This window comes from Xiphophorus maculatus, chromosome 7, assembly GCF_002775205.1.
Source record: "Xiphophorus maculatus strain JP 163 A chromosome 7, X_maculatus-5.0-male, whole genome shotgun sequence".
Lineage (NCBI taxonomy): Eukaryota > Metazoa > Chordata > Actinopteri > Cyprinodontiformes > Poeciliidae > Xiphophorus > Xiphophorus maculatus.
The window spans coordinates 13995239-14012222 of NC_036449.1; the positions used below are offsets into that span (position 1 = coordinate 13995239).

The 16984-nt window shown below is 38.9% G+C and overlaps 1 protein-coding gene across 2 annotated transcripts; it reads left to right on the forward strand.

Annotated features, from left to right (window-relative positions):
* The first annotated feature begins 294 nt into the window (after positions 1-294).
* On the forward strand, positions 295-8469 carry slc5a3 (solute carrier family 5 member 3). 2 transcript variants are annotated; one of them, XM_023337595.1, is made up of 3 exons: positions 295-546; positions 1413-1484; positions 4628-8469. In XM_023337595.1, the coding sequence occupies exon 3, from the start codon at positions 4882-4884 to the stop codon at positions 7000-7002; it is 2121 nt and encodes a 706-aa protein (XP_023193363.1). In that variant the 5' UTR covers positions 295-546; positions 1413-1484; positions 4628-4881; the 3' UTR covers positions 7003-8469. The 2 variants fall into 2 exon arrangements, with proteins under 2 accessions (XP_023193363.1, XP_005799423.1); XM_005799366.2 differs by lacking the exon at positions 1413-1484.
* The last annotated feature ends 8515 nt before the right edge of the window (positions 8470-16984 follow it).

Consider the following 16984-nt stretch of genomic DNA (forward strand, 5'->3'; position numbering starts at 1 on the left):
GCATGTTTTGAAAATGATTTAGTAGGTTTATGTACGCTACAGTTTGCTTGAAGACCAATAAAAAGTTGTGCATTGACAAGAAATTCTAGAATATTTCCACAAGACAGCAAATGCAAGTGAAGTTTATTTTAAAGACACAAGTGACCAGATATGGGATAAGACCCAAGTAAAACGCACCTGGCCTGGTTCTCTCGATTTAAGCATGTGGGTTAATGCGGGTAATTAGCCGGAACAACTTCTAGGCGCATTTGGTGCGTCCCTTTAATACGTCACGGGTCCACGTGTGGGGCGTGGATTTGTATTGGTTCCTATAAGGAGTACGAGGCTGATAGGTTATCGTTGTCCGACAGGGCATCACAGTTGAAGCGAAACTCTCCTTCAGCTGGGGAAGCCGACTTATCCTGGCAATATCTACACACTACGAGAAAACAAGCTCTCTTCCTGGGCGGACGGAGTATAATCTTCTTCCTGTTCATCGACTTCAAGGGGCGTGGAGTGGCGTGTTGAAGCGCGTCTATTGAGTTACATTTTTTTCCAGTGCAACCGGTGAGTGTAATCCACGTCTTTAAGTTGATCCCATTTAAAATATACCGACTGAATATCACTATTAACCCGCTGGGGGTGTGTTTCCAATAAAAGACACGCTCTCTCTCTCTCTATATATATATATATATCAGCGATTGTTTTAGTAAACCTCGTCTGACAACATCAGAATGCTGACGTCAGTGTACGAAAACAGTCGTTATCTTAAAGAAAAGACCCGCTTAACGCCACAATTCGGCTTTGCGAGCGCAGGCAAATGTCCCAGACATACCGGAGTGGTTATGAATGAGAGATGTGTAATGTCGCGGCGTTTTCACGCGAATGAATGAGCGGCTGTTCTAGAATTTTCTTGCCACCTGATAGGTTGGTCCGTGTCTGCTCGTGCGCTGGTGTCGCCTCCTCTTTGTATTCTCGGGGCAGTCTGCGGCTGTCATCCAGCTGCATCTGGACGTCAATTAAAGCCCCATTGTTCCGTGGCGATACTCTTGCGTCGCGTTTTATGTTGCTCCAAAGCTCAAGTGGAGTTATAGAGCCTCACCTGTGACTAAACAAACAACAACAACACACCCCGTTTCATGTCCTCCATAAGCTGTTTCAATGGGATTAAGTTGTATCACCTTCCTCTCTTTGTACTGCGGGGATGATACCGAAGGACTTAGGTTGTATTGATACGGTTTAGAGCAATTTAACCGTCTGGTGTTCTGCTGCGCTTTGCTTTTGAAGACAGAAATTCAACCACAGCTGGAAGGTAATTGTTAGCCTGGGATTTAAACTGACAGCAGGAGGAAGAGCAGAAGAGTTACACTTGCTGTTTGTTGTTATACCTGTTTTATGACGCAGCCTTGTCGTGTCGCTGTGTCACCTGACAGTGTCCATGCCATCTCTCAAGCTAAGTTGGGGACCTTGAAATGCATCGCATAATACCAGTGGAGTTATTTAATGTAAGTGCAAATAAAACGCTTTTCCATTTTGGATTAACTCTGGAGTTTAATGAAGATTTTTTTTTTTTAATTGTGTCCCTGTGCACCTTTCCGTCGTATTGGTGTGTTCTTTTAAAAAAAATCTTTTTCGAGGTAGCATAGGTCTGGGAGGCCAGATATTTTTTTTGGCACCATCATAGGTAGGCTGGCTTGCAAAGACTTGTCCTATAATCCAAACAGAATAAATTCATTTGGGAAGAAGGCCATCAATGATCTTTTTTTTGTGAAACATATTTAGAATGGAAGATAAAGGGTTTCTGAACAGAGCGATTGTCCATTATCAGTGTAAAATGATGTATTACATTTGTGAAATAAACAATTTTTTTATTTCTCTTTATGCTGCCTTACATATCTGTTAGTAATTCCGACTGAAAATTCTTTACATGTTTTATTCTGTGCACATGTTGCACAAAGGAAGATCATTGGTGGCAAACTGCCTCCTACCTTCATTTTCTGTGTAAATAATAATCTGCTTCCTTAGAAATAACCACCTAAACCAAACATGACAACCATTTAAATATGAATTAAATAGTGTTTGGATAAACTACAATGGTGTTTTGTGTATTTGGAGTTATTTTTAGACTTGACTCCTCTTACACTAGTGGTTATCTTCAGTCTTCTGGACCAACTCATTATACCAGTAGTTCCCAAAGTCAGTCCTCGAGGGCCGGCACCCTGCATGTTTTAGTTCTCGCCCTGGTTTAACGCACCTGGATCAAATGATGGTTCATTAGAAAGCCTAAGAAGAACACTGACATGCTGAAAAGGTTGTTATTACCAGCAGGGAGAGAACTAAAACATGCAGGATGCCGGCCCTCGAGGACCAACTTTCGGCACCCCTGCTTTATACTAAATTAAGATAAAAGCTTGATTCTTTCTCTATCCAGGCTAACTATTTTATTATTAAAATAATTCAACAAGAACGGTTTCAATAAAATGTGAGCTACCACATGTAGAATGCACAGCACTGTTATTCTGGCACTGGGGCTGAGTAAGTCGGTCCTGGCAACATTGGGGAAAAATAGTGATTATGTTTTAATCCTGTATTATGTAACTTTGCAAATCAAAAATAAAAAATGTATTTACTGAGAAATCTCCCAGTGTTTCTGAGCCAGGGTCTCTTAGGCAGTTTATGGCAACCACATGGAGAAATGGGCCTTGTTGATGACTTAATAAAACTGAAAACAAAGACTTCTTTTATTGAGAGAGATACTTTTGCATAGAGCATGGTTGTGAAAAAGAAGGCGTGGGGGTTATTTTCTGCTATGTATGGCAGGGTGAAATCTCAGGAGAGGCCAAACATTCAAGTGTTTGTGATGATGGGGGGCGAAAAACCCCCCAACAAAAAACAGATGTGCTCAAACTTCTCCCAAATGTATTCCTTTTTGCTGTCTCTGGATTTTTATTTAATCCATCTGATTGGCTATCTGAATATGTATTGTTCACCAAATATTCACCCTACAGGAGAAACTTAGATCTGGCACCTCTGTTGAGCGGATGGTCAGTTTAAGAGCATTGGCTGCAGTCATTTATGGAAATCCTCCACAAAAATCGCCTTTGGATTAATTTTTGTCCTGTATGAAGCAAATAAGTTTGAGATTTATATGTCAAAGTACTATTTATACAACTTTTTAAGTCCTACTGGAGAGTGAAGAGATAAAGACCCGGGGTAAGATAACTCACCTTTTGCAGAATCTGAGCATCGAGCTGCACATCTCTTGGTATCTAAACAACATTCACTATAATCATAAAACAGATACTATACTACAATTTGAGATGCTAATTCTTTTAATACATTAGTATGAACACAAATGTATGGAAAACCTATAAAGCACACTCATTTAATTGGTCACACATGGGGCAGAAAACTCTTAAATAGAACCTGGCTGACAACATGCAGTAGGATGTAAGCTCTCACGAAGCACTGCATCATGATTTCAAAAAACAAATCAACATAAGAAAAACAAATCCATTGCAACATTTCCCTATAAATCCAATTATACTCAATAATGCATGATACTAATAGCGGTTCAGCAACCGTTTTTAGATCCCGTCACCATATTCCTGGGGATTGTTGTTTGCTATATTGCAGCTGAGGTAACACATTGACACTGAGATGCTCTGAAAAATGTTGTGAGAATGCTTGTAGGGAGCTAACTTAAGTGTGCAGGAGTTTCTTCAAAAATGTGCAGAAAGTTGTTCCCAGTTTCAGTCACAGTGTTGTAGAAAACGCTGCACTGGTAAACACTCACCACAACCACAAGAATGTGCACCCCTGATTTTTTTAATGGTACATCCCAATGCGGGGTGGTTATCTCTTGACGGCTAAGACAAAGAAAACAATTTAATTGAAATTCATATAAGAAACCAGATGATTCAATTTCTGTAACTGTAGGTGATATTAGTAACATTTGCTGATGGTAACTTGAATATTTCTGTAAAAGATAATTTTTGATACTGAGTCTCATAGTGATCTTTATTTCAGTGAAGTCTAATGATGATTATTTAAAAAGAGGCATTTTGAGGAACTGTCCAATAAAGGCACACAGGATGTTCTAGGGCTAATTAAAATCATGTTTTTGTGTGTGTGTGTGTATCTTTGTGGGATTTTCTAAGTGTAGGCATGTTCTTAATCCAAAAAGGAGTTGCATGACACTCTAGAGGACACCAACATGGCCTCATAATAGGCCGTGTAGGAACTGTGTAGCTGTTGCCAGCGGCATTTTGTGCTTTCTTGACTCACCTTGCATAATATTTCAGCTCTAGCATGTTGCGACGTTAGTTGTATTTGAACAGATTAGGAAGAAAATCTCAGGAAAAGTAAATCCCTTTTTAGTCTGGGTGGCACTGGAAAAATACAACCGAAGCAAATCCCAGTTCACTGAAGGTGCAAATCTTGTTTTTTTTTTTTTTATGTTTGACATTTCACTATTTATTTTCCTAATCATTTTTGTCATACATTTTGTTGTGTGACCTTGAATTTGGTGTCAGTACACATTACTCAATGTCTCTCCTGTTGTGAGTTCTAACATGTTTGTGTTCAGTGTTTTTTCCAAGTAAAAGTCATAATACTAATGATGTGTTTCTCTTTTTCTGTTTTACAGGAATATTTAATCTTGGCTTTTCTAAACTGGTGACCTACAACGCCCTCCTCAGCCTCTAACAAACCCAGAGCCAACAGACTACCTTGTTCAGCTTTTTCGACCTGGCAGTGGATCATTAACCAGCCTTTGCTTTGACTGAAAACTAAAGCAGCAAAATTTTAAAAATATTTCTGCTATTTTTTTTTAAATGAATCACACTAAGAACACTTGTACATTTGCTTCTTTTTAAGCTTTAAAGGAATTAATTCGTAAAAATGCAGGCCAGGATGGAAGCAGCGGACATTGCAGTGGTCGCACTGTATTTTGTCCTGGTGCTGGCCATCGGGCTTTTGGCCATGTGGAAAGCCAATCGCAGCACCGTGAGTGGCTACTTCCTCGCTGGACGCTCCATGAACTGGGTAGTGATAGGGGCGTCCCTCTTCGTCAGCAACATTGGCAGCGAACACTTCATAGGTCTGGCTGGGTCGGGTGCAGCAAGCGGCTTTGCTGTAGGAGCCTGGGAATTCAATGCACTCCTCCTTCTGCAGCTGCTCGGCTGGGTGTTTGTCCCCGTCTACATCTACTCTGGAGTTTACACTATGCCAGCGTACCTGTCAAAACGTTTTGGTGGGCACAGGCTGAAGGTTTACTTCGCCTGCCTATCTGTGCTGCTCTACGTCTTCACCAAGCTCTCCGTGGATCTGTATGCTGGTGCTCTCTTTATTCAGGAGTCCTTGGGGTGGAACCTTTATCTTTCAATTCTTCTGCTCATCAGTATGACTGCTCTTCTCACCATCACTGGTGGATTGGTTGCAGTGCTCTACACAGATGCTCTTCAGGCAGTGCTGATGATTGGTGGAGCCCTGACCTTAACCATCATGAGCCTAATCAAAGTTGGTGGACTAGAAGGGGTCAGAACTAAGTATATGCAAGCCATTCCTAATGTCACTGCAATAATGGCTGCTGGAAACTACACATATTCACCATCTTGTCGCACTGAACCAAAGCCAAACTCACTACGCATCCTTCGCGGCCCTCTAGATGAGGATATTCCTTGGCCAGGTTTCATTCTGGGGCAAACCCCTGCATCCATTTGGTACTGGTGTGCAGACCAGGTCATTGTGCAGAGAGTATTAGCTGCTAAGAACATTGCTCATGCTAAGTGCTCAACACTCATGGCTGGATTTCTCAAGATCCTGCCCATGTTTGTGATAGTCATTCCAGGAATGATCTCTCGCATCTTATTCGCAGATGAGATTGCCTGCATCGGGCCGGAGCACTGCATGGCTGTGTGCGGTTCCCAGGCTGGGTGCTCGAACATCGCTTACCCACGCCTGGTGATGGCGGTGATGCCGGTGGGTCTCAGGGGTCTTATGATGGCGGTCATGATTGCTGCTTTGATGAGTGACCTTGACTCAATCTTCAACAGCGCAAGTACTATCTTCACCCTGGACATCTACCAGACTGTCCGGAAAACAGCTACGCAACGCGAGCTGCTGATTGTAGGCCGCATGTTTGTTGTGGTCATGGTGGTAATCAGCATCGCTTGGGTCCCTGTAATCATTGAGATGCAAGGTGGACAGACATACATGTACATCCAAGAAGTTGCTGGCTATCTCACCCCACCAATAGCTGCCCTTTTCCTGCTCGGTGTGTTCTGGAAGAGGTGTAACGAGACGGGCGCCTTCTGGGGAGGGATGACGGGTTTCGTGCTCGGTGCCGTACGGCTGATCCTCGCCTTCTTTTACCGCCAGCCTCGCTGTGACCAGCCAGACAACAGACCCTTCTTCATCGTCCACATTCATTACATGTACTTTGCAGCTGGACTCTTCTGGATTTCAGGGTTGGTTGCTGTGGTGGTCAGTCTTTGTACCTCTGCACCGGATGATGAACAGGTGCGCACCGCCACAGTCTGGGGGCTCCGCAAGCTGGAAAAGGTTCCCCCGAAGGACAGAGCTGTAAAGTACGGTCTCACAGAGAAGAACCCGTGCAACAGCAGCGAAGTCTACTATAAAGACATTCCTGTAGATGTCAAAATGGATAGGTGTCTAGATGGAGCTGAGATCAAGCTTCTGGTCCCATCCACAGACCATGATCCAGCTACTCCCAGCACGGAAACGTCCCCTGCCTCCACCCCTGCTGAGCAGCCTGCTTTCAACCAGATGGATATGATCAGACCAGAGCCAGGAGAAAAAGGCCTGTGCATGCGCTTTATTGACCGTTTCTGTGGGTACAAAGAAGAACCACATGGTGCTCCGCAGAAAATCTCGCAGGAAGATGAGCGGGTGATTGCAGCGATGCTGTACGAATCCCCCAGAGTTAAACTCCTTCTCAACCTGGCCCTATTTGTGGTCTGCTCTGTGGGCATATTCATGTTTGTGTACTTCTCACTGTAGTTGGACCCCGTACAGAACTGTTTAGAGTACTTCTTTTGAATATGTAAGATAAGTGCAAGGTTTTTTTGGGCTGTTACAGCAGTAAAAAAATTTTTTCACGATTTATACATTTTGTCTGTAATATTTACAGTTATTTTTTGTATCTCATTAACAGGGATCTAAGCTTGTTATCATTTTTAAATGAGTAAAGCTTCTCCACGTGAAAAAGAAAAGCAAAACACATTGTACTTCTATGTGACTTTGAATCCTATTGTTAATCTTGCATTTAAAATGTTGACTGGGACTTTCAGAGTTGTTCTATAAGTGAATCTAATATTTGCCTTACTATATATGTTTTTGTTGCATTTGAGGATGAGTTGAAATATTTATGACCTCTTTAGAAGGGCTGCAAGAGAAAACATCAAGAAGAATTGCTGGGTACTTGAAGAATGTTGCAAATGCCGTTTATGTTTTAAAATATATTTTTAATAGTGATAATTGAAACAATTGATTTGACTTACTTAATGTGTTGCATTTAGAACCACTTTATGGAGTTGTAATAAGAAATGTATCCATGTTTTTCTGCTGATCGGTGTCAGAAAGAGAAGCATAACTTAAATTATTTTTCTTTTTTGTTGTAGTCAAAAATAGACATGGTATAATTAATTTAGTCACTTTTGACCAAATTTCAGTTGCATTTGGAGCATTATTGCTCTTTCTACTACTTTATACAAATTGTGTTTTACACTACATTATGTTTGATTTTTTTGTGGCTATTTTATTGTAACAGAAAGCACCAGTCAGTTCTTATTTGATGTCTTGTTGTGTTTCACATTAGAAAACTAAAGTCTTTTGCAAATCTTTTAGGGCTCATTTTGTTCAAATTGCTTCCATACTAAACTGTTTATTGTGTGTCCACTGTCTGTTTTTAAATATTGTCTATTTAAGGTTATTTTTTATGAATCTCCTACCAAATGTGTCTTATTGTGCAATGCATAAGTGGGGGAAAAAAAGAAGAAAATTTACAAAGAAATAAAAAGTATTTTTAAAGTCTTGACTCAACCAGCTTTTTAATGCAGTGTTTTTTTTTTTTTTTTTTTTTTTGGTGGCATAAATTTAGACTGATGCTGCAAAACTTAAATAACGTTTGTGTCAGGGTTAGCATTTTGTTGGCACAGCTTATTTCTGATGTCATCATTGAAATTTCTTTTTTCAATCTGCTGATCTTCTGGACTGTGGTAATTGTTTGAGTCACAACTGCAAAAATATGAAAATTTAAAGGAAGATTTGAATCAGGTTTTGCCCAACCCTGAGTGCACAATGTCAGTGAATGGGACAGGCAAACCCTTTTTCAAGTTGAGACATGTTGGGATGATGAGAGACGATTGCTGTACGGGAAAAAGCTTTAAAAGTTTTTTCTTTCCTTTTTGAGAGAATATACATTATTTTTATTCTAGAGACTAAATAAAGTTTCTGTGGAGACCAGAAGGAAGGTGCGTTTTCATTCTTTATTTTCTGAAATAAGTACATTACCTGAGTAAAAGTTGCTTGAACAGATAACAGAAATTGAGGTTTTCTGTTTATTATATTCATAAGGTGAAACAACCCAAAGTAGTTTACATTGTTGCATTGGGCACTTGAATTATATTAAGCATCCTTGGATAATTTTGTTCTTTCAAATGGCATTCATAAACATAAGCACAACTTTACGGATAATTTGCACCTCATATACTATTGCAGTTTAATAATACTAGCAGTAGTAACTGGGAATTACAAATACAAATACATATTACCTGTGATAAATCTTTTACTTTTAAAATGTCAATGTAACCCATTAGTGTTTGTTTGCATGTGTATTAATATTAATAATAATCACGCATTAAAAAACAAGAATTAAAAAAATTAAGCTGTTTAAATTCAGATCAGATTACTTCCGTCTTCTGTCCTTACTGCATTTCATCTTAAATTATTTACCATCACATCATAACTACATTAGTTAGATATCAAAACCATAACCATCCTCTTGTAGAGAAGGTATGATGTAAAGATTTAAGACTGTAACTAAATCATCAGTCATTATATCACTCCTTTCTGTACATCCTATGCAAAGAGCTCTGCTGTCTTATTGACTAGGATTAGATAAACCCCAGCAAAGAGCAATTAATCCGCTTTGAATCTGATGAGGACTCGGTTATCCCAAGCTTCTTTACCAAAGATTCAACTAATCAAAATCCCAACATCAGTAGTGATGAGGCTTCACATTCTGCAGTTTTCCTTTACTGACCAAATCTCACATGAGTGTAACTTTCCATCTGGATTTAAATTAGAAATACAACATAGAAATAGTTCATCTGTTGTCAATTTTCTGTTTGACTTGGATTAAAACTATGACACTGAATCCTAAATAATGCAATCCAATAAAGATTGTTGGGTATTATGTTGACTAAGGCACTATATTATACAAAGAGATCTGATCCCCACTGTTGATCCTCCTTTGATTCAGAGGGTGACATTTGGAGGCCATGATCTGAGTGCCTGTTTAGTCTGTGACTCATCACTGATATGCTGCGACTTACCATAATATTAAGTGAAATGTATCATGATGCGAGGGGGTGCAGACAAAACCACATTCTGGTTGATTATGAGCAGGTGTCACGTTTATAATTGATAAAAAGAATAAAAATATTTCTCTTGTCATTGAAAATGCAACAAAATCTGTTTATTATTTAGAGAAATAATGCAACATTGCCAATAATTAGCTTAACATGTTCAAGAATGACCTTAACTTGCCTCTGTGTACAGGACTGTGTACCTGGCAGGCAGTGAAACAAATAAGTAATTGCAGTATAAAGGACAAACAATGGCATAAAAATATAATTTTTAAGTAATCACAATATTTACATAGGCATAGTTATTCATTTATCAGACAAATTTAATGTCTGTCAAAGGTTAACTGAGAAAATAAAAACAGGTTTTATATGTGAAATTGTGTTTTTGTATCAAAAGTTGATCTAGGCCAACCTCACCTTTTGTGACCCCTAGAGGTTACGTGACATAATTGTGATTGACCACCTTTTCTGGAGATCTCAGTTCAATTTCTACTGTTTATCAAGAAGTCACGTTAATAGAACCTGTCTGACAGCAGGAAGTAGGCAAGCTGATCTTAAAAAGCAACACTTTGTTTCCAGATCTATAGAACTCAGAACAAACAGGACCAGAGTCATTTTTAACATCTTTTACACTGAGGTTAAAATGGATTTATAAGGCTTTGGGAATCCAGTGAACCTGGGAAAAAGCCGCTATCCACATATGGAGAAAACATGGAACAGTGGTGAACCTTCGCAAGAGTGATTGATTGGCTTACAGAAGCTCATTGACAACTCATCATGTCATACACAAAAAACCCCCAAAACATGTTCTGCAGACCTCATTAACCTCAGTTAGTTATCACAAACACCCTCTGTTTGTGATTCAACAATAAGAAATAGATCGGACAAAAACGGTATCCATGAAAGACTTCAAAGGTGAAACCACAACTGACTAAACGCAACACAAAGGCTGTTTCACATTTGCCAAATTAAAACTTAATGGATCCCAAGATGTATGAGAAAATATTCTGTGGACAAATGAGACAAAAGTTGAACGTTTTAGAGGGCATTCCCATTAAACCTGGTGTTAAACTAACACAGCCACATTTGGTGCTGGTGGAGTGATAATCCAGGGCTGCTCCAATGCTTCAGGACCAGTGATAATCAGCTGATAATCTGTGGGAAAACCGATGCTTGCAAAAGCTCTATTTCCATTATGACAGAACCTTTTCCATGTCAAAACATGTTGGGATGATAAGAGATGATTGCAGGATGGACAAAAATGGCTGTCTTTATGTACAAAGATGGCAGAGACATAACAAAAAAGACTTCCAACTGTAAATGTATACATTTTTCTTCCACTTCCGACTAATGCACAAAAAAAATACTTGAACTCTGATAAAGGTTTGTGCCATCTCTAATGGTTCTTAATGGCACAGACAGACTGAACATCAAACTAACGTCCTGTAGATGTGGACAACGTTTTGGGCGATTTTCCAACAAAGCAATTGTTTGCAAATTCTAATTCTAATTCTATCAGTGATATCCAAATCATCATCATTTCGGATGCATTTTGCTTACTCCTCCACTAACCCCCGCTAGCCTCATTCCCAGCCTCTTGCCCAAGAGGAAACTAATGATATTGTCCTTGTGGAAAAGTACTGGCATTTGGGCCATGCTTTGTTCATTGTCTATTTCAGACAGAGAAAAAGCAGCCTGAGACAAATACTTAGATAGAAGTAGGTAAGCAAGATATATTATAAAATAAAATTACAAGTGACAGAAATCTACAGTGCTTTTTTTTTTTTTTATCAAGCACTACGAGGTTGTCATGACCTTTTCGGTCTTTATCTTTCCATTTGTTTCAGTGTTACTCATTGAAGTGAGTCTCTACAGTCATGGCAGAGTTCCTGCAGATAGAGTGCCTTCCATATGTGTTAACTTGAAGCTTTTCACTTCACATTTTGACATTGTCAGTGTGTTTTATTAGAGTTTTACTTGAAACGACAACACAATAGTGCATCTTTGTGAAACTTAAGGGAAATAATAGATGTTTTTCGAATCTTTGTACGTGTCAAAATCTTCAAACTTCTCTTGCAATTTTAAAAGTCTTGCCACAGATTCCCCACTGGAGTCTAACTGCAGTGTTAGACATATCCTTGTCTAACATTACAGTTCTCCTTCTCAGAGCTGTTAGATTTACTTCAACCAAAAACCCATCAACCCTGAACATTGCCTTACCTGAGGTGGATATCTGCTGCTTCTCCAGAGAGACCGGGGGACTCTTCGCTGCTCTCCAAGTAAAGCTCTCCTTTCTCATGCTCTCAGTTTAGTCATAGTAGGTTTGAAACGGTCCTTCATAAGACAAACAAAGCTTTATGTATAGTTTTATAATTTAACTCTGCGTACTCACAACTATATCTATGACCCGTCTACTGTGCTCCCTTGTCTTCATGATGCAGTTTGTTCGCTGTGTTTTAGCAAACCTCTGAGGCCTTCACAGAACATATATACAGTATATACACATAGATGAACTAAGTGGTAGCTACTGAAGGATTTTATTTAGATGTATTAGAGTAAAGTCAGAAAAATGCAAATGCACTTCGCACTTCTCAGTTTTTTAAAAACACAATTTATCAATTAAGCTTTCTCATTCTGACTCTACCTATTTTGTTTCTGAAGTAAAACCCCAGTATAATGAAATCAGTGGATCTAATGTGAGAAAACATGAGAAGTTTAGTACTTTTTTAAGGTTCTCTATAATGGATGCAAAAATGGAGACAGCTGCAAACAATAAAAATATTAAATTGCATAAAGCCTCCTGTGTAAATATGTGTTAATATCATAAGTTTGAATCCTTGACAGGATCTGTCACAGTGCTTACATAACTACAGCATATTTAACACACAGTAGATGCAGTTAACCCCGAGGTAACTTCTTGGCAAAGCTATGTCTCCAGGAAAAGATGTTTTGTTGTGAATAAAAACAGGTTAAACTTCACCTTTGATCTGAGACACTGAACCAGTCAGAAGACTGGACTGCATCAAGTAACCATAAGCTGTTGAATCATAGGGCGTGTTTAGTTTTTGTCACATTGCTTCTGCAGCTTGCCTCAGGCTTTATCGAGTTAATGGTAAAGCTTTCGAGTAATCAAGTATCGAGTAATGGCAAGCAAGAAAGATGATGTTTGGATTGTTCCTTTGCAGTATAGACATCTTGTTTGAATGCTGGCTGAGAGTCTTTGCATATGTGGGGTTTGCGACTTCTTCCCACAGTCCCAAGCTTTAAGTGTGCATGACTCTGTAGAGATGCGCCAAGGGCAAAGCGCATACGAAAAAAGAAAAAAGAAATTCAGAATAAAATGATGATTCCTAATGTAGTTCACATACTGATGTACTGACTTAACCCCACATGGTGTGTGCTTGATCATAAATACATGTGACTGTGGCCAAATTAGGGTGTACACATTTGTTTATCATGATTGTGTTTGAAAGAGCAATAAAAAAAGACACTCCTGACAACCAACCATGACATCATGTTGATAAGGTAAACTAAAATGGTCCCTACTTCCACAGGGAGGATTTCAAGGTTAAAATAAGGTAATTTATGGCTTTGATTCTCTGATACAAAATGCTTCTGTGGTTTTAGGAAATTATCCAGCTGGAAGGGAGTTTTTTCTTTTTTTTTGTCTCTGCTTTACATGAAGCCAGATAGAAGGATAAACATTTTTTTAATCACCTTTGAGAAAAGCTGTTTATATACATGGTGTAATGAGATTGATGATAATCGTGGGAAAAAATAGATGAAAATGTTAAATAATGTTCAAGTGTCCCTCGGGGATTTTTTGTATCAACTTCACAAACTTTACAAGTTGCGTGTTTTTCTTCAGATTTGAGTGCATTTTAGCCATCTTAGCCTTAAACAGTAATTTTTAATACTTGATTTTTGTGTCTCAGTTTAACTTATTTAATTAGATTTTTTCAGTGGATTGATTCTGAATTAACAGAAAGTCAGTAAAACCCAGAACTATTTAAAAACAACATTGACAAAAGTTTCCAGTGAACTGAGCAAAACACTTATCCTTGCAAAGGATGGAAAACAACATTTTGCACATGAAACAGTAAAAATAAATGTTCCACGGAGATCGTTTATATATATATATATATATATATATATATATATATATATATATATATATATATAAAGACCTTAGGCATTATTGTTACTAGACAGCATGTTTACCCTGACAAAAAACATGCCACAGCTTTTGTTCTGTGATCACAACTAACCAGACATGCAAAGGTTTAAAAATGTCGCTGTTGTTCATTCCTAGGGTAACAGCGGAAGCAGCCATGTAGAGAATGCAGTGAGACCTTTCAAATATACGGTGAACACATAGTCAATGCATTCCTGGCGTTCCCCGTGCATAGTCCCGACTAAACTATGGCGGCATGCCTGGGATTCTGCCGTTAATCCACTGAATAGGGCTTCCCTGGCAAAAGGAAATATTTACCTCCTGCAGAAATAACATCAGGAAGAATAGAGTCTGGGATCACAACATAATAAGGATGAGTCAATGAAGCAAACACCAGTGAGGCCTTTTTCTTTCAAGGTTATGATGTAAAGACAGATTAACAGTGACACAGTGCAAACCCTGTCAAAGAGCTGGCTGATATATGTAAACAGAGAGTTACTGACATGATGTAAAGTCTAGAATAAGGTGACTCAGTTATGACGAAACAAACCTTATTTTATCCTTGTATGTCATAATGAGTGAGGTAAAACAATGCCCCTATCAATCTTACGATTTACAGTATTGTTACCTCATTTCCACTGCTTACACAAAACAGTGTGAGGGTGAATCTAAATATTTGACTGTGTGATACTTCAGTCATTTCTTTTTTTTCTTCCACATCCCCATAAATCTAAATATTTATGACTGTGTGATACTTCAGTCATTTCTGTTTTCTCTTCCACATCCCCTATACGGAGCCGAATCTTATGTCTTCTCATATGTTTTACACTTTCTAGGGAGAGGAATTTCACCAGACGAGTGTTGTAATATAAAAACAAAGGGGTTTCCACCCCCAGCATTGCAGGCACTGAATGTAGAGTTTTTTAACAACTGAATGTAGGTTTTTTTTTTATTTTAACATTTTAACTCTTTCAACAAGAGTTAAAATTATTTAATTATTTTAAGGTTTAAGAGATTGGAAATGTCTTTCATAAGACAATGAGGGCGATGGTGGCAACTGTGGTAGGAGTTCGTCCCTAAATTGCTGGGTTGCCGGTTTTATTCCCATGCTGTCTGCCTGTGTCATTGTCTCCTCATTACCTGCAGGTGGTGGTTGTCCTGGCAGCCTCACCTCTGTCATTGTGTCCCAGGGCAGCTGTGGCTGCAGTCCAGCTTGCCACCATCAGTGTGTGTTTGAAGTGCAACACTGTCCATTGCACTTGATAAAGTGCTATATAAGTACAGACCATTTAATATGTTTCTGTTACCAAGTTTAAATTAAAAGTTAGAATACTACAACATCATTGGCCCAGCCAGAGTCCTGACACTGCAAGGAGACGCAAGCATAGACAATGGATGGATTGATTAATTTAATTTTGTCTAAGTCAGTCTCACAGCAGACATTTGTTCCAAAACTTTGCATCAGCATGCCACTCCCACAAAAAACTCAGTTTGATTGTATCTGAGTGCTGTACTCAGCTCAAGGCCAGTTGAAAGCATTTGACTCTCTCACAAACACCTTCATTTTGTTCACACCGAGATAAGGTTTGTTTTTGTTACACCAGCTAACCTTTTTTTTTGTACTAGCAAAAAATATACTTTGTAAAAAAGTAATAAAGCGTCACCAAGCAATTGGTTCAGAACAAATTCTACGCTGATATCACATAAGGTACATTTATTGCAATAGTGATATTTAGGAGTATTACTTTAAATGGAGATCAATACAAATGCATGCCACATTATATTTATACTACGGATTTATCTGGTTTTGACTGGGCTGGTTTTGTTTTTGGCGTCAGTGCCACAGGTGGTAGCGCCGTTGCCTTGCACCTAGAAGGTTCTGGGCTCAATTCCTGGCCTGGGGTCTTGTGTCCACACAAGACAGGAGTACAGACCCCATGGGTGAGTACTCCGCCTTCCTCCTACAGTCCAAAAACATGGCTGTCAGATTAATTGGTCTCTCTAAATTCTCCTTATGTGTGTGCGCATGATTGCTTGTCCTGTCTGTCTGTGTTGCCCTGTGATGAACCGGCGACCTGTCCAGGGTGTACCCCGCTTCTTGCCCGTTGATCACTGGAAACCCCAATGGGACAAGGGTGTAAGAAAATGGATGGATGGATTTTCTTCCTTCAACAAATATGCACCTCTTTGTATTGGTGCATATACAAAGAGGTGCATATACAACAATAATACTCAAAGGTTTGTGATTGTAATAAGATCAAATTCAAGGGGTATGAATTGTTGTTCCTGCATCATTATGAAAAACAATTATTTATTACGAAGGGGGGGGAAATGACAATATAAGTTACTTATACAGGAGTTATTTAAGAGGATTCAGGCATGAGTTACATTTTAATCACAAGGTTATTTTCTTCAGAAGGACTGAAAAACATTTCCATGACGTCTACTGGATAGGCTGACTTTGAAAACAATAAATAATGGGTCAAAGAGACGGTTCAGGTTAATTTGTTACAGTGTTTGGAGTCAGGTGTAGTTTTCACTGCAGCAGGGCAGTGAGATTAAAGGAGGGATTCTGGTCTGTGGCAAGAAGAGGGAGTGGTGACTAAATAAGAAAATCTCATGACCACGTCTGGAAAAATACTGTTGTAGCTCACTCAAGGACAAACGAGAGAAAGAAAATAGAGAGTAACTCATAACATGAGCAAGTTATAGAAGGAGAATGTTTGATCGATTAAACAGTTGGACAAATAACTTGCAAGATGAGGATTAGTCATTCTTTTTTTGTGAATTTGAGACCAGATAAATGCTTCCCAAGCCAACTAAAAAACAACACTGTCAGGATGTTTGCATTTATGATTAGGCAAATTGTTTAAAATCTGACATTCATGTATGATCTTTTATCATTTTTGCAAAGCTTATTTTTATATTTTCTAATATTCAACATTTTGAATGGGAGTCATTGCCCACGAATAAGCAATTTCCCCAAAGGGCTCAACTCAATAAAGTATTTCTGATTCTGAAGTAATCAGTGTCACTGAAATCAGCACTGAATTTCAGACGGAAATAAATGAGGATATACTGTATGTGAGTGCATGTGAAAAATGAGGAAGCAGCAGTAAAAACGTGTCGGTGAGCGTGTGTGCAAGTCTGCATTTTGGAGCTTATGTAACATTTAAGCTCAGCTTGGGTTTTACGGTTCACTGGCTCTTGAGGATCGTTT

Bases quoted from the DNA above. Each gene is read 5' to 3' on its own strand.
- slc5a3 (XM_023337595.1), top strand. From the start codon at position 4,882: ATGCAGGCCAGGATGGAAGCAGCGGACATTGCAGTGGTCGCACTGTAT.